At 39.7% G+C, this 22175-nt stretch overlaps 1 protein-coding gene across 1 annotated transcript; it reads right to left on the minus strand.

Annotated features, from left to right (window-relative positions):
- Positions 1-4702: 4702 nt before the first annotated feature.
- On the minus strand, positions 4703-20862 carry LOC100889771 (bactericidal permeability-increasing protein-like). The gene is made up of 16 exons (XM_030976189.1): positions 20558-20862; positions 17965-18076; positions 16051-16182; positions 14789-14862; positions 14028-14124; positions 12859-12922; positions 12065-12128; positions 11361-11449; positions 10525-10701; positions 9637-9702; positions 8735-8902; positions 8091-8158; positions 7647-7689; positions 7111-7174; positions 5871-5947; positions 4703-4844 (listed from the first exon to the last, which is right to left on the minus strand). The coding sequence occupies exons 1-16, from the start codon at positions 20763-20765 to the stop codon at positions 4803-4805; spliced, it is 1545 nt and encodes a 514-aa protein (XP_030832049.1). The 5' UTR covers positions 20766-20862; the 3' UTR covers positions 4703-4802.
- Between the last annotated feature and the right edge of the window lie 1313 nt (positions 20863-22175).

A 22175-nucleotide genomic window follows, 5' to 3' on the forward strand; every position in this document is an offset into this window, starting at 1 on the left:
TTGTTTCTATAATGATTTAATGAAACGTAAAAGCTTCCGCGCTTCGCGCGGGAGGGGGGGGGAGAATCTAAATTCAGACGAGGATTATTTTCTAAAACGGTACAACGAATCGTCTTTTTTCTCTAATGATTTAAGAAAACTTAAAAGCTTCCGCGCTTCGCGCGGTAGGGGGGGGGGGAACCTGAATTCAGACGAGAATTTAGAGTCGAGAACTCTACAACGAATCGTCTTCTTTCTCTAGTAATTTAATAAATCCTAAAAAATGTCGCGCTTCGCGCGAGAGAGGAAAAACTAAATTCAAACGAGATTTATTTTTGAGAACGGTACAACGAACCGTCTCCTTTTTCTAATAATTAAATGAAACGTCAAAGCTTCCGCGTTTCGCGGAGGAGGGAGGGGGAAATTCGCCCCTCCCTGCACCTACCCCCCCCCCCCGCATCATGTCACTGTTGGTCACCATTACGTACCAATATTTGGCTCGCAAAATTTCAAATTTGGGCCCCCCCCCCCTAAGAAATCCTGGATCCGCGCCTGGGGGGGGGGGGGACAAAGAGTGAGAGTAACAAGACAGAGAGCTAGAGAACAGTTGGAAGCCATGAAGAGGGTCTCCCCGCTCCGCAGCACAGCACTGACAGAGAGGAGAAAATAGGGATATTGAGAGAGTGAAAGTAGTAGAGAACAATGAATGTGTTCGTCGAAGGTAAAACTGGTAATTATTCAGTACTATGAGCGTTTAACAATCTGACTAGATATGGCAACGGACTGTTTCTATACCGTGTCGTTTTGCATGACATTTCAGTGAGCTTGCTTTTATTTCTCAGATTTCGAGAATGGGAGTCCCCACGTGTTTGGGGCAGCCAATGACTAAACTTTGACCCAGGCTCGAGCAGCTTCTTTGCAAATTTGAGGCACAGACATTCTCTGCGGTCACTTAAAGAGGACACCTTACACAGTTGAAGAGCGTTTTGATACGAGACAAAATGTGGCCCTAACATGAGGCGGCACGCTCGCTTTTGAATTCTCTCTATTTGTTCATTTTGTTTGGCAGACAAGCCGGAGTTCCAAACGGGCGCACAATATTCCAACACTGGCCTTATGTATGAACAGTAAATGAGCACTAGATCATCTAAGGGCAATCGAAATTTAGTGAGAACTCTCAGCATATGCAGCCTCATGTTTGCCTTCTTAACAATTGCATTGACATGAGAAGTCCATTTTAGATCTTTTTGGATGAAAACCCCTAGTAATTTGACACAATCTACTTGACTAATGTCATGTCCATCAATTTGGATGACAGGCGGTGGGGGTGGTTCACGCATGAAAGTTACTGTCATCTCAGAACACTTTTTGTGGTTCAGTTTCATGTTGTTGTCTACAGTCCATTCTTGTAGACTGGATATTCGATGGCGATGGGGATTTCCTGCATTCTAGCATTGTTAGGTCGTCCACATATTTCCAGTAAGACGACGGTGACCTCCGGCATGCCTCGTTGATGATAGCCAGGAAGATAATGGGACCGAGTCTAGTCCCTTGTGGAGCCCCTGCAGAAACTTCCAGCCAATCAGAGAGCGTCGTTCGATATTTCACGCTCTGCTGTCGTTTGGTGAGAAAGTTCGCTATCCATGCTACAGCACTCGGACGGACGTTCATCTGGAGCAGTTTGAGGACAGCTATATTGTGGTCTATCCTGTCGAACGCTTTACTGAAGTCCGTTGTCACCATTGTTGTAATGATTTTGGGCTTGTCAGCGTTGCTGTGAATCATTTGTAGGAGATTAATCAAGTAGTGAGAGGTAGATATAGCCCTCATGTTCCCGAATTGTGCTGGGTCTATGGTGTTCTCCATGTCGCTGAAAGTCCACTTAGCAATGAACTTTTCGGCTATCTTGGCAAAATGATCAGTCAAAGATACTGGTCTGAGGTTATCGATAGACGCTTGAGATGTCTTGGGAATGGGAACAACATGCGCTCTCTTCCAACACTCTGGTACAATGGACTGACTAAAAGATGCGTTTAGAATATCAGTAAGCGGACAGCAAAGCTCATAAGCGAATTTCTTGATAAGTCTGGCCGAAATGCCGTCTGGTCCAGGAGCTTTCCGTTGTTTAATGGCTTTCAACTCGCTATAAACTTCCCATGGTTGAACAAGGGGAAGTGGTTGGTCAGCCGGTAGATATGACGGCAAACTAGAAGGGTCCAATCTAGGAATGTCGTTTGCAATGTTCACGAAGAAGTTGTTGATCTTATTCGCCGCTGCGTCGAAGTCAGTAGGAGAAGTGCCTTCGATGCGAATAAGTGGAGATCTCGTCTGGCCAGTTGTCATGTACTATTAGGCCTACTAGGAATATAAGCCTATCATTATGTACCATTTCAATAACATTGCATATTTACTTGCACGGTTCCGTTCAAATGTCTATAACCAAAAGTAGTTCTGTGCAGTGACTCTACTCTCGCTCATGGATGTGTAGTGTCACGATAGTTGGGGGCGCCACCACGATACACCTCAATAAACAAGATCACATCACGTTATATATCACAACAGAAAGCGCCCTCAACATCACAGCAGAAGAACTCCACCGAAAGATTGCATGAAATATAATTATGTTGTACCGACGATTATAATATTGATTCCTAATACTCTACATTTTATATAAATTTCCAATAGTGAGTACTATTTTGGTTCACTTTCTTCATTGTACAGCCCACAACCAAGGCTATATAAACACAAGGGCCCGAATTTACAAAGGAGGTTTGTCGACAAACCTATGTTTATGTGCGTCATATGACGCGTTTCGACGCTTTTTTACAGACCAAGGTTTGAAAAAACGCGTCGAAACGCGTCATAATAATGAAGCACATTAGTAGGTTTGTCGACAAACCTCCTTTGTGAATTCGGGCCTAAAAGCTCGGCTTTCAGGGGTGTTGTGGTCGAGTGGATACGTCACCGGACTGTCGATCACAAGGCCCGCGGTTCGAGTCCCGCCGCGGCATTAATGTCATTTGGCAAGACATTGATGTACATTTGCCACACTCAACCCAGGTGAGGTAAATGGGTACCTGGTAGGATTATTCCTTGAAATGCACTGTGCGCTGATAACGGCTGCCGGAGCTAAAGCTAGGGTAATGATTTTCAAAACTTTTTGGAAGCGCATAGAGATGTTATTTCATGACGTTTTATGCGCCATACAAGAACTGAACTATTATTATTATTATTATTACAATACACAACAATGATTTAGCTACGGACCCTATCCGAAAGATAGACGGGGTTCCCAAGACAACCATTTGTTGTACACAATTGTCCCAAGGGCAGATTGTGTATTTATTTCGCTCACGACGGCTATCTTGAAGGTTTTTGAATCGCTAAAACTTGAGGGCGTCCAAGTGTGCTTTGTTTAAGATGAACTTGAGTACTGGTAATGCGATTGCACTGTGAAAGAAAAGGTGTGGAATGAATCAGAAAAGTTGATCATATAGCATGTAAGTAATGGTGTGTAATGCAAGGTTCTAGAGTCATCAAAATCATCATAAATTTGGCACAGTCTTGGTAAAGTAACAATTACTTACACAGATAGATTTATATGGGACAACACACATGGTGTCGGGGCTAGTACTACCCTGATTTCCTTAATATGCTCATTACTCAGCCAGTATACATTTTCTTCCAAAATTGTTTGGCACATGACATTTATTTGTAATCTTGAACATTCAGTGTAAGTTTCGTTAGATTCTGTAAGAATTCATTTTTTTTTTTTTTTTTACCAGAACTCAAGTTTATCTTTAAGATGAACCTTAGCATCTTTTATTTATTAAACAAAATAATAATGTCCTTCGGAAAGACAATTATCTACATTTACCACTCTCCACCCAGGTAAAGTAAAGGTGTATAGGTCTACCCGATATGTAAGTAGCTGAACTACATGTATACATACATGTGATATGAATGAACATTAATCTATTATTATTAAAATAGAGTCGCTTAATTGAGTTGGTCTCTTAAAGATTTAGTTAAAAACTGATCATAGCAGTTACACTGTATAATAAGTTATTCTGTACATGATCTCACTTCTCTGACGCACCTTTTCATAGTCCAAACACCAAACAATGAACAAAACACTCTCTTCTGTGTCAATATCTTTTTAATTATAAACATAACGATACACAATATACTACATCCTGCTCGTAGTTTGAAAGTCAAAGTTTTGATCAGTTTTGCTTTTTTTTTTGTTTTTTTGACAATGCCAATAATATGCGTTTAATCTCAAAATTCAAACAAATCAGAGCCAACAAGATAAAATGGTACGATCAAACATGATAAAATGAAGAAGTTGTTTAAATGCATTTACATGTATTCGGTTCAATAATCAAAGAGAAAAAAGACAAAAGGAGTTTGAGAATTCAAACTTGAAAGACATAATAAAGTTTAATAATATGTATAAATAATATAGATCTGTAAAGCGCATTGAGAGGGCCTGTGGTCCTGAAATGCGCTATATAAGGACGAACTATTATTATTATTATTAATATCATTATTAATTAGCCTTCGAGTGAGAATGAATCTGCGTCGTCGACTTCTAGTTTAAAGCAATGTTCTTGAAATAGGAACTAAATGCACTACTTAGAAGGTGATTAAATGTGTGATAATTGTGAGGATTGAATGTTCTGTTCTTTGATGTAAAGCTTCATTCGTCAATCGACTCTCGTTTGCCGTGTTTAACCCGCCTGTTACCAGAAGCCATAAGTACACTATACATGTACGACTTTTAGATGCAAGTTGCACAGGTCGGGATACTGACTGGAGCGTCATGGTGTATAGGTCAGGTCCGTCCCGATCTTCAAAAATCCCTGTAAAATACCAAAATGAAATCAAAAGATTTTGAAAGGTTTACACAAACTAAAACGTTGATGAGTAAATGATCGTAAGTGAATTCCGCATATTAAAATGAAGATCTATAAGATTGTTTAAAAAAAAAGTTACATTGTGTATCTGTAAAAGTTTTGAATAAAATTCAATGCTCCATATAAGCTTGTAAATAAATTAAGTCAGAGGAATTTGGTTTATGTATTTTATTAATATGTTTTTGATAGTTCACGTGACAAATAACAGGGATACCTCCCTGCAAATAACCAGTGCAATTAATTTATGAGGAATTCATGGGATACGTGGTATTTAAAGTAGTATTTAGGGAATAAAAAAATATATTGTTGTAATAAAAAGAGGTTATTCTGTCATGATTTGAAATAAACCCAGTAGCAGAGAGTTTTGTTTTGTAACCCCCCCCCCCCCCCCCCCCCCATTCTAAAAAAAAAATCGGGGATAAAATGAAAAATTGAAAAAGAAAAAATTAAATTAAATAAAATAATAATGGTAAGGATAATAATGATAATAAAATAGGTATATAAAAACAACAAAGAAAGACGATACGACCTCCTTTCACCCCTCCCCCATTCGCTGACCTAAGTATGGTGACCCCTACCCCCTCATGCTGATATCGATTCCAAATCATAGTGAAATCCACTCGAATGTTGTGGTTTGAATTAATTTATTGAGAGTGGCGTTTTCTATTTTGAGCTTGAATTCCACGCCAAAGTAAAGTTATACCTCATGCAAATATTTATTTTAAACAAAAAGTTACATATTTTAAACATGAATCCTGAAAGAGTGAATTTTCACTCCTGTAAATCGGAATACCACTCGGGCGGCAAACTTCGTGCACTTTTTTTCGGGAGGGGCGTTAAACTTGAGGGGATGGGGGTACGTCAGCTTTAAACTATACTGGATACACCCCTGTCTTGTGGATACACCCCTGACGCTGGATACGCAACTGCCCTATTCATATTTTTCGTGTCCCACGGATGGTTATTTCTTACCTCTCCCAGGGAGACGACAGGCTTGGTGAAGTTAAAACCATCAAGCTGCGGCAGGGGAGCTCCCACAGCACCAAGCTCTAAAGATGAAGATAATGAATGAAATCGAAATGAATATTCATTATAATTGTGTTTTATCCGATAAGAGATGAAAGGTTGAACTCAGTATCATAAACATGTACCAGACGCACCATGAATCGAGCGCAAAGACTTTCGAAAAATCAACTTCAGTAAAAACTTTCAATCGCCTGTGGCATGTCCACCGCCTGTCGATATGTGCCAAAATTTCAATGACATCATCAGAACATTATTTCTGTAGGATATTCAATGGGGTCTATTCAATAAGTCTTTGAGATCGCGTTCCAGTGAGTAGGGCACCAATACTGCACCCATTCCATCGCTCTAGCACCGTCGGCGGGGCACATTCAAAAGTGTAAAAGGGGCACTTTTAAAGTAAAAAAAATGAACGGCTTAAAGTATTACCCCTGTTATCTGAGCACCTAATTGTCTTGCATTCGGCGACAACTTTGGTGCAGAGTATTAAAATCTTGTATACACAACAATTATGAGGTATTACAGTTATAAGTTGCTGATGAGAGGCATTGGAGATAGATCAGAGAGAAAGAGAGGGGATGAGGGGAGGGAAGTGGGGAACATGGAAAACGAAAAATAAAATATGTAGGAGAGAGAGATGGTACAGAAAATTATGAGAAACAGGCGTCTGGTTTATTTACGCAAAATCGTGCGCTATCATCGTATGACATGTTCATTTAATTATGAGAAATTCCTTTGATCACTGTTGATGTTTGGCATCATTCAGCGTAGCATTTTAAAGGTATATCCATTTCTAATAGTATAGGAATTGCACATAAATATTCCATTAACAATTTCTCCGTATTATCTGAGTATTATATCATAAAATGCGCCACAAATGTACTCGTTATTAAATTTCATCTATACAATCACTCGAGAAAAGACCACAGTTATCACAAATGAGGCATGATGGCTCAATGGTAGAGCAGTGGTCTTGTAACCGGGAGGTTCCGGGTTCGAAGCAAAGTCAATGCGCAGGTGCCCTTTGGAAAGGCATCAATCCTCATTACCTAGTCCCTTGGAAAAGGACTAAAAGCCGCTGGTCCCCATGCTTGCTTACTTACAAGCAAACACATGTTTTCTCAGCAGTCAGGTAAACAAACATAACAACCAACCAAACCAGCACAAAAAAATTAAAAGTGCTACTCACTGTTAAGATCGGGGATCAGGTCAACTTTGATTGCTGTGTTGACTGCAAGCTGAAGGGCAGATGTCTGAAAGGCAATATGAATTATTGAAAAGAAAAAAACATTTTAAGAAAATGTTTGTAATTTTAAATATTACTTAGTTAAGTAATATTTAAAATTACAAACATTTTCTTAAAATGTTTTACCTCGAGATAATTGATGTGAACATGCATTATAATTAGGGAATTACAAATTTGATTTTCAACAAACATACTCAAAATCCTACCATTGAACTAAAGTAAAGTTATTGATATACATTGAGCGTGAAGGTGCCTCACCTTCACGCTCAATGTATATCAATAACTTTACTGTAGTTCAATGGTAGGATTTTGAGTATGTTTGTTGAAAATCAAATTTGTAATTCCTTTATTATAAAGCATGTTCACATCAATTATCTCAAAGTAAATGTACACAATAGTTTAAATGAAAAGTATATAACACAAATGAAAAACATGATATGAATGAATATCATGACGAAGTATCATAATATTGTACTTACAAAAAATGGTCCCACTGCTGAGTGGACTGCTTTCATGGTGGTGCTGTAAAAATAAATGTAAATAATGTACATTTCTTAGTTATCATCATTCTGGTTATAAAGCGCCTGCCTTTGGGGAAAATCTATAACCATGATGAATTGGGTTTCTATTACATTACAGTGGCGTATACAGAAATTGATAAATATGGGGTGGAACCCCTTCCGGAAGGAGGGGGGGGGGGTGTAATAATATTTACATCACTTATATGTTATATATTTAAATATATTTACATACATAAGCATACACATTTTTTTTTCTGTAGCTCCCCCTTTTCCTCATTTTGGCGATTATGTGTGGTATCGCGTGCGACCTCTTGGAATTCTTTTCTCTTTAAAACAAAAAAATTATATTCTCTTTGTTGGTCGGTCTCATGGGCTATTTGTCTACTAGGATGACTCTGTTACCTGAATGACGATATGTTCCATGTTATGTTGTTCCCGGTGAAGTTCACAGACACCTTGGCCGATATGGTCTGCAGGAAACATAGGAGAGGTAAAACAGGAATGAAAATGTGCTTCGTTGAAGGTCGCAATTCATAACAATGACATAACACATGATGGAAAAAATATTCTGATTTAAGAAAAATATTACCACACAATGACAAAACTCTATATAGGTAGCAAAGATTGGAATAGTGCACTGCGCCTCTGCCTGCACCCCCCCCCCCCTTCAGCCTCCTGCGACCAATACCCTTCAAGTCTCTGGCCAAACCGCCAATATTATACTCGACTTTGATATTTCTGAATGTAATACATGTATATAAATCTTTACCCAGTCATATGAGGGTTTAATTTTTTACTTTGTAAGGCAACATATTTTCCTTTGTAATGCAGGGTGGTAGAAACCTATCTTTCAGGAGTCACTTCCTTTAGTCTAGCGTTTAATTCACTATACATTACTGTAGATGCCATTCCAAAAGTAGTGGTTGAATTCCTGTTTTGTTAGTATATTCCACTATACTTTTAGCATGGACTTCCAGTGCTTTACATTTTAGAGAATGTGAAACGATTATGTTTAGAAGAAGAAAATCATATCAGACAAAAATTACCACGCTGAGTGTGAACAGGTAGGCCAGGGTCTTGTTGGGTAAGATTGCGTACGGGATGAAGTCCCCGACCAAGACGGCCTGAACCCCGGTAGACGCTACTTTGACAACGGGAGCCTTAGTGCTGTTCACATTGATCTGCATTGCCATGTTCGGGTACATCTTGTTGATCTAAAATCGAAACAAAAACGAAAACAAAACAAAACAACGAACGATGATACGGCAGCGGTGATATATCTTTAAACTTTGGTAGGGTCTGTCAAAGCCTATACATCTTCAACTCAACAACCATTACAGAAGAGATGATGATGGGTTAGTTTTGTTCCCCCTTTCTCTCTTTCTCCCCCTCTCTCCCTCCCCCTCTCTCTCTCTCTCTCTCTCTCTCTCTCCCTCCCTCCCCTCTCTCTTTGTCTCCTCTTCTCTTTATTCTTCTTCTTCTGTACTCTTCTTCTTTTTCTACCTTTTCTTCTACTTCTTCTTTTTTCTACTTTTTCTTCTCCTTCTCCTCCTCCTCCTCCTTCTTCTTCTTCTTCATTATTCTTCTTCTTCTACTTCTTCTTTTGAACTCAACTCTCCGTCGCTAGCCCCCTCATTTGGTATGGCCTCGTTACCTTCCTCTCTTTCTCCCTTCCTCTTCCTTCTCCCTTTCCGATTTTCACCTCCCTGACCCCCTTCCCCTTTCCGCCTCTCTCCCCGACCCCCTCTCACCCAATAAATGATGTCCACATTTTCTTCGACTGTCTATCTAAGGTCATGTCACATCAATGGATCTTGGAATCATTATTTAGCGAGAAAAAAAAAATCGATAAAAATTAAATGCACTATGGAGACGCCCCCAGAATAATCAGATTAAAAAGTCCCCACCCTCCCCTCCCATGGAAACGCCCCTGTGTATAGCTTCATACCTGTGGGATGAGGAGGTCCAAGGCAAAGTTGGATGTGTTCAAGTAATTCTTCTCTTCAGCAGGGACCTGGATGACGATAAGAAAAACAAAGTTTTAAAAAGTGAAATGAAAGCCATCCTACATCTAGGCCTAAATGAAGTAAAGTCCCACAAGTTCCATGGTTTAATTATTGTTGTTGCCCTATTTGTAACAGGGATTCAGGAGATTGGTGCGCAGAAAAGTACTATAGAAGAAGAGGGGTTAAAGGCTGTAACAAAATGTGTATATGAGAAAGAGAGAGTGATTAGGGCGGGGGGGGGGGGGTAGGCGGAGGAAGATGGAGAGATAAAGATATAGAAAGAGGGAGAGAGAGAGAGAGAGAGAGAGAATATAATAATTATAATAATAATAGCCTAATAGTCCACTCCAAATTTTATTAAACCGAAACGGAAATTCTTTTTGCCCAATTGATCGTGAGCCCGGCAGCTACTGAGCAGCGCCAGATCGACGTTGCTCTATCCCTTATTGTTGAACGCCAAACAAGGTAACAGCAACTCCCATCTTTTAACGTCTTTTGGTATGACGCGGCCGGGGTTCGAACCCACGACCTCCTGGTTGTGAGGCGGACGCTCTACTGACTGAGCCAACACTCCGGAAAGAGAGAGTGAGAGAGAGATGAAGGAAGAGGGAGAGCTTTATAGATGGAGAGAAAGGGGAGGGAGGAAGAGAGGCGGCGAAGCAGGGAGGGGGAACGAGTGAGGAGGGAGGGAGGAAAAGAGAAGGGGTAACGGGATGGAAACATGATGACGATGAGGAAAGGGAAATAACCCAAAAATGCGATTCACACGTCATAATGGTATATATGATGACGTCAATAGTCAAGATAAACAAGCCATAGAGTTCACTCACATTTTCAGGGGTCACGTTGTACTGTAGGAAACCGACGTTCTGAAGCGCGTAACCGGCTGAGTTGGGCAGATATTCGGTTATCCAGATGAACACCATTCGAGAAATATCCGAGTCGGGTGGAATCTGTGGAACCGGCAGTGGACATTCGGTCGTGTTTCCTATCGGGTACACCTCACCCTGGAAACATCAACAAAAACAAAAATAATGAGGAACAAGATCAGACCAGGGTGTTTTCATCATTGAATGAATCACTATGTAATATCATAAAAACTCGATGACCGGCTAGCAGAGCGATCAGTTACAGTCTGGCATACAGATAGCGGTTCTCCAACGCTTACGCTATGCAATCCAGCGCATACAGTGCATACGCCAGCAATGCGACGCGATGTTTGGGAGTTGTTGGCAGGGGCGGCGATTTCTGTTAATGACCGAGGGGGACGAAATGCGAATTTTTTTTACGAGGATGTTATGCGAGGGAGCTATGGCCGAGCGAGATTTTTTTTGCAATTTTATTAGTCTAAACGCTGCACTCTTGGGCCTTCCAGAGCCTAAAAGTGTGTTGCAGTCATTATTCGGTATATGCTATATAATTTGTTTTGCACTTTTTCAAATTTCCAGGGGGGGGGGGACGATCCCCCCTAAAAAAATTGAGGGGGGACGTGTCCCCCCGTCCCCCCGGGATCGCCGCCCCTGGTTGTTGGTGTTGTTGTTGTATTCACTTTATATACGATATGACTCTCATCTAGCGCTTACGTCAATGGCCGCACAAGTCACTGACGCAATCGTACGTCAGGAAACTAACGCCTCGTGCGTAACCGGCATATGAATGAGCATACCTTGTGAGCAGTGTTGATGGAACCATTGAAGGAAGGACTCTCTACCAAGGAATAGTCAATTTCGACGACATCTCCTACCGGGGCAATCACTACCATATAGATAAAGAGTAAGAACAAAATTTATTATGATATTTGTTAACACCAAACTATCAATTACCTTTCAAAACTAATACATTTCTATCTAAACCTTTATGAATTTCATCAGTTCATTAAATCATTTTTTAAATAAATCTCATGTTTAGCTTGTTCTTCTCTATAATACATTTGTAAACATAATTATACATCAATGAGTTGTCCATCAGAGTATTAAACTTTCCCCTTCTAATTAACCCCCACTCCCCCTCATTACAATATTAGTTTCTGTCTGTTCCTTTTTGTAGTATTGTGGAAATATAATGTTATTGTGTTAAGAACTTTTTCTTCGCAATGCATTTTTCTTTCGTTTCTACATTACATCATGGTACCCTGTTTAATATTATTTTCAACCATCACTCATGCAAGTTATCTTCTAAACGTGTAAGTTTGTTTCTTGTTTATTTTTACCATTTTGATTCAACAATATTTGCGACGCATGGTTCTTCTTTTTAAAATACATGTAGTACCATTTTGAATGAATTAATAAAAAAAAATGCATCAAAGATGAGTAATGGTCTAGCTGGGAAGGACAGTTTGGAAGTGGTTGTCTGGACCTAGTAAAATCCTACCTTGCAAGTCCTTTAGTTCGTCTTCCAAACTGCCATTGACTTCATCGATAACTGTATCACAGATCTGAGTAAGCAACCAAATAATATCCGAGTTGGATAACCATTTAACACCGTTTTGTACGATATCCCAAATAACCGATGGTGTTACAAACCCCATCATAGTCTTAGCCTATCCCGAAATAGTCAACTTATTCGATTCGTAAAATTTGACCCCTCAAAAAAAATAGTGAGATAGTCTTTGAGGGTAAAATCTGTTGGATAAAATGGGGGTGACTATTTCGGGACAGGCTTCTGACCTACTAGCTGTTTTTATATTCACGAACTTGGCGGGAATGGTGAAAATAGAAGGTGCCATTCCCAGTATATCGCATGCTTGGTAAAATAAGGCAGAACTGAAAACTCTTCTGATAATTAAACAAAAATATTGCGGAGAACAGTTTTGGTATAGGTCGATCCTACCATTCTTTTAAAAGAATGTATATAGCGGCAACCACAAAACATTAAAAAGTAAATATTTATTGCTGTCAAGTCAAGTGTACATATTAACCGATGAATAGAAAACAGAGCGTGCTGCTGCAACCCAGTAGCTTCCAGTTACACACCATACGATTTAACCTGGCTTTAAATGCTTTAATGTCATATTGTGGATTCCTTCTTTTTTCTCGTTGATTTTTTATCTCTTACAATTCTACAATTTTTCTACCCCTCCATATTCTTTCCACTTCCTTTAATTTTATGGGCATCCCCAATCCACCTTTTCACTCTCTGGAGTTTAGATATAAAGATGTCTATACCTGGCCATTGAGAGAATCTTTGATGGCGTCTCCTATTTTGTCGTCAAACAGGTTGTATAGCCAGCTGTAATAATATGAATGTACAAAGTAAATGTTATTTGAAATTATAATATGCATTTATACAGTGCGTCCCAGAAAAAAACAAAACCGAGAATTGGCGATGTTTCATCATAACTTAGTCACATTTATAAGTAATATTTGACACATATTTGTAAAGCTTAGATCCTCCTCTTTCCTGTGATACTCATTATGATGCATATATCATGCATGAGTGATTAAACACAATTTGAAGAGAGGAAACCAAAAAGTCATTTGGTGGGCAGTATCTGAATTTCAAAGAGAAAATCACATTTCTAGATAGTTCATTTTCCGCCCTTTCGTATGACACCTCAATCAGGAAAAATGAGCCATGAATAACAAAGTTCTGTTAGATTCAAGTAATGCTTGCATTTCCATAATTTGATTTTAAAAACGAATTCGTTTTCACTGGCTGCCTACCGTAGCAACAAACAGAGTTGACAAAAGACTTAACTCCGTTTCGTTAATGATCAGCCATGCACAAAGAAGACGAAAGACTTGATGCAATTGTCAACTCTGTCTGTTGCAACGGCAGGCAGCCAGTGAAAACTAATTCTCGGTTTCGTTTTTTCTGAGACGTACTGTATTATCATTGTTGGCTCATCCTTCATACGCGTCTGATATACGGAGGAGAAAATATTCATATGATGGGAAGAGGTGATATGTATTGTAAGGGGGGGGGGGCAAAGAGAGTGGGAGCATTATGAGTTCATTTTGCTTCGCGAAGATTTTTGCATCAGCCAATCAATTAGACAAGCGCTCCCCCCCCCCCCGACTTAAGAAGAGATTCTCATATTTTTCTGAGGCGTATTATGTTTTTTTGGAGAGAGAGCATGTTTGAAATCGACCACCCCTTCCCCACCTCCCTCTATAACGCCCTCCCCCCACCTCCCTCCATAACGCCGTCCCTTCCCCACCTCCCTCCATAACGCCGCCCCTTCCACCACCTCCCTCCATAACGCCGCCCCTTCCCCCACCTCCCTCCATAACGCCGCCCCTTCCCCCACCTCCCTCCATAACGCCGCCCCTTCCCCCACCACCCTCCATAACGCCGCCCCTTCCCCCACCTCCCTCCATAACGCCGCCCATACCTTGCTCCACCGTGTAGATCAACATCAAGACCGCCGATGTTGAAGGAACAGTCCAAAGCCTTGGACGAGATGTTAGGTCGACCAGTGGCATCAACTCCTGCAATGGCAAGAAGTAAATAGTGGTGAATTTGAGCAAGAAGAGAGATAGAGAAAGAGAGTGGGAGGGCGGAAGGGATGGAGGGACGGGGGATGAGGGATCGATCGATCTATGAGGGAGGAAGGAAGAGGGCGGGAGAGAAAGAGGGGAAACAAAGAGAGAGGAGGAGGAGGAGAGAAAAGGAGAGTGTACGAAGAGAGAGAGAGAGAGAGAAGGAAGAGGAAGAGAAGGGAAAGGAGTTAGGGGGTAAGGAAAGTAGAGAGAAAGAGAGAGAGAGAGAGAGAGAGATGAAATGAAAAAGGATATGGTGACAGAAAATTTTGTCGAGGCAGGACCAGCTCTAGTTCTACCTCTTAAAATATTGTACAACTCTGCAGTAAATATACAATTTTATTGATAGAGAAAAATCACGGCCCTTTTATTTCAGACCGTTTGGACAATAATTAATCAAGCTACTTTTCCAAGTTGATTGAATTTGCATTTAAATCCAAAATGTTCCGTAATAAAGTACCTCAAAGTTTTCATTGTAATGCTCTCGCTCAGATCGCCGTCTCAAAATGAACGGCCTGATTTCCTTTGAAATCTGTGATTTTTTCACATAAAAGTAAGCTGTTTATGTTTTTAAAAAATGCTTTTAAAAGTTTTCATATTGGTAAGGACTCACCTATCCTCAGCGTCACAGCGAGGGAGATAGACGAGGCACTCGCGTCAAAGTTCCCAGAGTCAGATATTGGGATACTAAGATTTGGGAGAAGAGAAAAGGAACCAGATTGAAAAATTCACCCTTTGCTGTAAAGGTCCATAATAATGTATCGATATTAGTTTCTGTATCTTTACTATTCTTTCGATATAAGCTGTACTGATGATGAAAATAATAATACATTTTTTTTAATGTATTCATGATTATGATAATGCTGATGACAATAATGCTGATGAAAATAACGATGATGATAGTAATATTATTATTAATAATACTACTACTAATCATATTACTACTACTACTACTAATGATGATAATGAAAATGAAAGAAATAATGATAAAAATAATAACTGGCGTGCGTGCAGCTTAAGTAACCGGGGTGCGGACGTCGGGGAAAAAATGGATTCGAAACTCTCGACGTCCGCAACCCGGAGACTCCAGTCCAGACGGACAGCCAGACGGACTAGCAGATCATCCATATCCACTCCCCGATGACTCAAGCCCACACGGTCATGTATTTTTCCCCGACGTCCGCACCCCGGTAACTTAAGCTCACGCACGCCAGCTATTTTCCACTCCTGACGACGGATAGTCAACCTGCTTGAAACGTCGAGCCACTCCCGCAAACCATCCTCTCCAAGTGCTATAGTTCTCCTTAGATCTATAAGCTAAGAAAGATAAACAAAGTCTTTTTCAAGACTATACCAACAGTCCTTTTCAGGACTAACAAACCCTCAAGAAAGATTACCGAGAGTCCTTTTCAGACTCCTCAATCCTCCCTCTCTCTCACATGGTGCACCCGCAAGCCTACTGTATAAACCGTTCTTGTATAGCACATAATCACAGTGTGATACAACGCCCCTATGCGCTTCCAACGAAGTTTGGATAGTATTACCCTGGCTTTATAGCTCTGGCAGCATTTCAAGGAATAAATCGTGCCTGGTACCCATATAACACCCGGATGGAGAGTGGCAAATGTTGTTTAAATTTTGCCAAAAGACGCGAGTGCCAGGCTCGGATTCGAACCCTCAACCCTTGGTTTGAGAGTCATGTGAATGAACCACTATACCACAATTCATCCATGTATAGCTCTCACTTATCCATAAATGGATGGAAAATGTGAGAAGGCGGAATCATTAACAACTAAAAAGAACAAGGGGGGGGGGGTATACATTGTATGTAATGTATCACAAGTCCATAAATATTGAAATATATACCACACTCACAAGCCACCTATTTTGTAGTGCCAGTCCCCATGCACCTTGAGGTTTATCCCACTCGTCTTGAGAGTCAGGCCCCCAGCTGCCGGGTCGGGAGTCAGTGAAGCGGTCGGGATGGAGAACGTCGTTATGCGAATACTGAAAACAAAACAAGATCAAGAATTACGACCAGTTTTCATCCTTGATCATGGTTTGGCTTGGTTTGGTTTTATTTTTTATCATTAAGTATGAAATACCAAGGATAACTCCTTGGAAATACAAACATAATAACACATTATAAAAACAAAACATTTAAATATTTACATAGACTATAATTGTAGAGAGAAAAAAATGAAAATGTCGATCGAGGGATCTCCCGCTCATATGATGTTGGCAATTTTGAAAATTTGAAGACTCCTGGGATATCTTTTGGATAAATTGTCTGAATTTTGTCAGACGATGCCCCCCCCCCCCAGTAAAATGTGACCTATTGCTGATGTGCATGTATAGGTCCCCCCCCCCACACACACACACACACACTCACTCCTCCCCCTCCTTCTCTCCCGCTCATCCAACGTATGCCCATACAGCACACACTACACGATCCACATGCGTTCTGATTTTCGAAGAAGTTCTATTACATTAGATAAAACATGATCGCAAGCAACTACTTTGGAATTATCATCTAAAGGCAATTTCAATAGCCTTGTGAGTCACCTATCGAAATATGCGAACAATATTGCAATGATGTATTACGTAGTCCAAACACGATTTCTATGGGACATACAATAGGGTATTGAAATTGCCGTTGAGTTGATTTTTTTTTCGAAATGGACGCGCTCGTGTTATATGGAAATCAAACCAACAAACATAATATTCCCGTTTTAGTTTCTGAATGACAATAAGAGTATCAACAGCCAGAATATTATTGAATTTAAGCTTTCTAGTCAGAATAAAAGTCGAATCGGCTTCAAATCGTAGATAATCGCACGAATGGTCTGACGTCACAACGGTTCTGAGCCGATTTACCTTTTCCTTCTCCAGAGAAATTTAGGTCTCATGTTCTTCTGAAATCGAATCGTAGTCAAATCGTAGCCAGATCGTAGAGTCCGCGGCGTCCTTGCTACATTCAAGTTATATTGCTCATTGAAAGGAATAGCGATGTTGTAGGCCTATGAATATTGCACTTTCGTAATGTAACCTAATTGAATGCATACGCTCTTGTAAAGTGCCTCGTTTTTTTAAATTCAATTTCACCTGTATTTTAAAGTATTTAAATAGTCAGAATGCAAAGTGCATACTTTTTACGTGTTGTAAGATAATGCAAGCCATGTTTATCTGACCTAAGACCAACTATTATGTGCTTTGCATCCTTTAAGATTTAGACCCATAGTGGTAAAATTGCGGTTCAATAGTTTTGGGTGCAAAATATCCATTCAATATTGTTAAAATATTGCCCCCAGAGGTTTAGATGGCAATACTTTAACCTAAATTCTCAAAAAAGCAGAAATATATGCCCAAATGTTCAATGTTGAAGTGCATTCGCGATATCTATCAATGCCGGGTCACCAAATTTATCAATTAGTAGGCGGTTTCCCGCCGGCATAATCTGTATAATTACGTATTAGTCAAAACATATTCTTTCACATGATTGGTAATAAGAGCTTCCATTCCATTTGTTGAGAGGCGGGCGTTTCCAAAACTGGTCAATATCTTTAATATTGAGATACACTCATTCAAAGCAGGTGCATGAGTTAATTCGTATTGAGGCACTTCACAAAGACGTATGCATGCATTCAATTTGATTAAATTACCAAAATGGCTTATTCTCATTCATCATGGGCCTACTGATGCATAGGATACCAAAGAGCATTGGTACCAAAACCTAAACGTGGTAAATGCAAACTACGAAAACAAGGTAAAAATGGTTGATTTGCTTACTTCGTGACGTCATATTTGACGTCACCGATACCAATGTCAGCACTGCCGTGGATGTCAGGAATAGTGAGCTGCTGAATCTGTTTTTGTAGCATCTGAATCCCGACATCTCTCACTGTAATGAATGAAAGGTTAAAGGTCACCTTTATTATAGTAACAGGGGCGGCGTTACGGGAGGGGTGGGGGAGCTGCGATTTCCCCCTCCCGCTAGAAAAGATTCTCAAAACTTGACCGTAGGTAGGATCGATTGACACAAATGCTGCAGTTAGAGAAGTAAAATCTAGTGAAATGTAAATACAACTTGCAAGAAAAGCACCCCAATAAACAAACAAAAGGATGCCGTATACTTAAAAGACACATAGAATTATCAAGCAACAGTAATAATCAATATGCATGCGACTGAATACAAGACAGTATATACATGTTTATACCTTTTTTATGGGGTAAAAAATGTTTTAAAAATAATGAAATCTATTGAAAGATTTTTTGATATCAGTTTTATGATATCTTTTCCCCTGTTATATATTTGGAAGAATTCCAATAAGCCAATTCGTAGTTAGTATTTGCGGATAGGGAAATAACGATCATATTTCGTATACCGAAGTTGCAATACCCACTGAGACGAAAACATGATCATTAAAGTTATGTACTCAATATCCATTAATGCACCGACGGTACATACACAGATATGCGTATTCTTTCCAAGAGATCAAACAAAATTTATTCATAAAGCACCTAGAATGCACACAGTGGGTCGAACTGTGGATATCTTAGGCTCATTTTGTACATAATGTGCCGTATCCTAAGCGATGTTTATAGACAGAGAGTTGGAATCCAACTCCCTGATACAGACACTCTTCAAACAAAAAGCATTCTATTCGACACACATGCTGCTATTGTATTCTATATGTGTATTGATGTAATCTATGGAATATCAGTTTTATGATATCTATTGTTGCTGTTTTTATGTCTGAAAGGATCCCCACAAACTATTCAAACATTCTATTCATAAGGGATATGCCCCCGAGGAAGTCAAACAAAAGAAAATAAGAGAGGGGATTCCCACACAGAAAAACCCGCACGTATTGCGCAAAACAATAAATCCTGCAGACGTTTGACTCATGCAACATTGGGCCTATTGTCAAACTCTGAACATTTGTCCCAAATTACGTAAGAGAGATGATTGGTACTACAAAATCGAATAATAACAACGAGTACAGACATACTAAAGCATTTCGTCTTGCACCCATTGGAGTTTAGTCAATCACAGGCAGGAACAGAAAGCCAAAATCAGAAAATGTAGAGTAATCATGTTGTTTGAAGCAATTGCACAATAAATCTGTTTTGCATTGAATATATATCTCGGATTAAGTTTAGACCCGTAGCCTGCATTATTTTGAAACACCGAGACATGAATGCAGGCCTCCCAGGTCCCCCCCCCCCCCCCCCTCTCACATGGTGCAAGAAAAAACTAAAAACGTACCTCTTCAATAAGTAAATTGTAATTCTAATATTTTTGTTTGTTATTATAATTACTCTTTTATACATGTACTATCTTGTGTTTACTATGTCATTATTTCTGTAAAGCGCTTCGAGCAATTCGTTGGATGTTGCGCTATATAAAAGACAATTGTATGTATGTATGTATGTATAAGAAATAGAAATATGCATTCATTTTCCTCTTTTTTTTTGTTATTAGAAGGAAAATGAAGATATAGTAAATTTAATCAATGCATATCACTTCTAAGTTCTAATTTCATTGAGAAGTGCAATTCTAATGAACAGGGGCGTATTCAGCGGGAGGGTGGGGGCGCACGTCACCCCTCCCCTTTCTCCCAAAAAAATATTCACATAAATGATCAGTTTACTCACTGTTCAGATATGCCTCAGAATGTACATAAAACATCTTAAGGTTCAGAATTTTCCGAGCCCTATTGAAGTGAGTACCGGACCTTACGCCGTATAGGCTTTGCGCCTCGCGCTTGCAATTTCGTACTTTTCACCCCCCCCCCCACCCCTTGAAAAGACCTGGATCCGCCCTTAATAAAGGTTGTTTTTGGATCAGCTTAGAAGCAGGCACGTATTGATAAGTCTAGACAAAGATATAAATCCAACTAGTTAATCCTATTGGTCCATGTAGGCTCTTTTCTGGTTTCATAATTATATAACCTGTGATGTTTGTTCTTTGAATCGTAAATACAAAGGGTTCCAAAGTTCAAACCACATGCATGAGAGAATGGAGAGAAAATGTAGGATTCAGTTCCTGTTACTGTTTTCTCCTTCCCTCTTTCTTATAAACATGCATAAAAAACATGTTCTACATGCACATTGCATCCTGTTCTGTCTATCTGTCTGTCTGTCTCTGTCCCCTTCTCTTTCTTTCTCTCGCTCTTTTCCTTCTTAATTCCTCTATCACGCAATAAATCAAGCAAACAATACATTTTTTTCAATAAATAAAATAATTATAATCGGTGAATCAAATACGAAACGTGTCAATCAACTATTTGAAAAAAGTCGCTTGATTATAGACTAGTAAAATATTGGGGGGGGGGGGATTATATCAAAATGTTGAGAAATATTTTAGGTAAAAACTCACAAAAGTCGAGGCCTTTCTGCGAAATTCTAGCTTTGAACCCCGGCTCCTTGTTCCACCCGTTCAGCTTCCACTTGTAAGGCCCGACCTTGCGGTACACATTCCGATTAGCAGACGACCCCAAAACGCAGCACACGACGAGAAATCCCGCCAAAATGGGAGACATTGAACTTCCACTGAACATGTTGGATCCGACTCCGCTCCGAACCATGAATAGAATACCAAATGGTTACAGACGTGAGTTAACTTCGTGACTTATGCAAAAATAGCTTTTGAGGAAGTAGTGGCAAGAAAAAGAGAATATTGATAGTTTCATGTGTCTTGTGTCTTTCAGGCTGAAAATCGTATCACGCGAGTTTGTTTACATTTACATCCGTAAGTTCCACTTCCTTGATTTCTTTCTTCTTTTCAATAATTTTTTTTTTCTCTCTCTCTCTCTCTCTCTCCCTCTCCCTCTCTGTCTATTTCTCTCATTTGTGCTCCCACTCTCATTCTCACTCCCATTCTCTCTCTCTCTCTTTTTCTCTCTCTCTCTCTCTCTCTCTCTCTCTTTACCCCTCTCTTCCTGCGTCGGGATATGAACTGAATCACACAAAATACGATAATTTTGATATAGAAGAGAGAGAGAGAGGGGGAGAGAGAGAGAGAGAGATAGGGAGAGAAAGAGAGAAAGGGAGAGAGGGGTGATTTCAGCTGAATAATGTGATTTTTAATGATCATCAAACATCAAAGAAATCAAGACCTTTTTTCAAGAGGGGGAGGCCCGGGGGAGGGGGCGTGTACTACTAATTACTAGACTAATATTGTTCAATTCTTATATAGCGCATATTACATCATTATATCTATACACTTAGATAAGAGAGAGAGAAAGGGGGGGCAGGAGAGGGAGAGAGAGAGAGAGAGAGAGAGAGAGAGAGAGAGAGAGAGAGAGAGAGAGAGAAAAAAAAAGGAAAGACATGGAAAATATTGAGCTTTCACCGTTTATCACTTACAATTATCAATTCAATTACAAAAATTACATGTTTACTTTATGAATCAAGACTGGCATGATCGAAACAGATATATTTTTGATAGACAGGGAGTTTAATATTATTAGCTCTATCGAAACTCGATAAGAAATGTATTTGTTTTCCAACGAAACTTGAAGGGTAAACACCATTGATTACAAATTATTGATTAATCTTGTGACTTCCCTTTTGAAACCTAGTGTGATGGAGAAACAATCGACCAGACGAGATATTCATCATTCAAATATAAACATAAATTATCCTCCTTTTTATATTCTTTGGTCACTGACTTTATGTCTCTTCAAAGCTACTCGAGGTATTACTATTGTTAATCAAAAGTGAAACAGATTTTGTACTAAAATGTAATCTTGAATGTGTTTAAGTTTGGTCAGTTTTTATGTAACCGCATTGGTTTCAGGTCGCTGTTAAGGTGTCACGTATCATGTAAGCGCCTAATTTCTATAAAATAAAACAATCATAAAACAGCTCACCCCGCCCCCCCCCCTCTCTCTCTCTCTTTTCTCTCTCTTCTCTTCTCTCTCTCTCTCTCTTTCTCTCTCTCTCTCTCCCTGAGGAGGCGCGATATCTCAGTCGGTAGAGCAGTGGTCTCGTAA

The sequence above is a fragment of the Strongylocentrotus purpuratus genome, unplaced genomic scaffold (genome assembly GCF_000002235.5).
Source record: "Strongylocentrotus purpuratus isolate Spur 01 unplaced genomic scaffold, Spur_5.0 spur5_scaffold_8, whole genome shotgun sequence".
In the NCBI taxonomy this organism is placed as follows: Eukaryota; Metazoa; Echinodermata; class Echinoidea; order Camarodonta; family Strongylocentrotidae; genus Strongylocentrotus; species Strongylocentrotus purpuratus.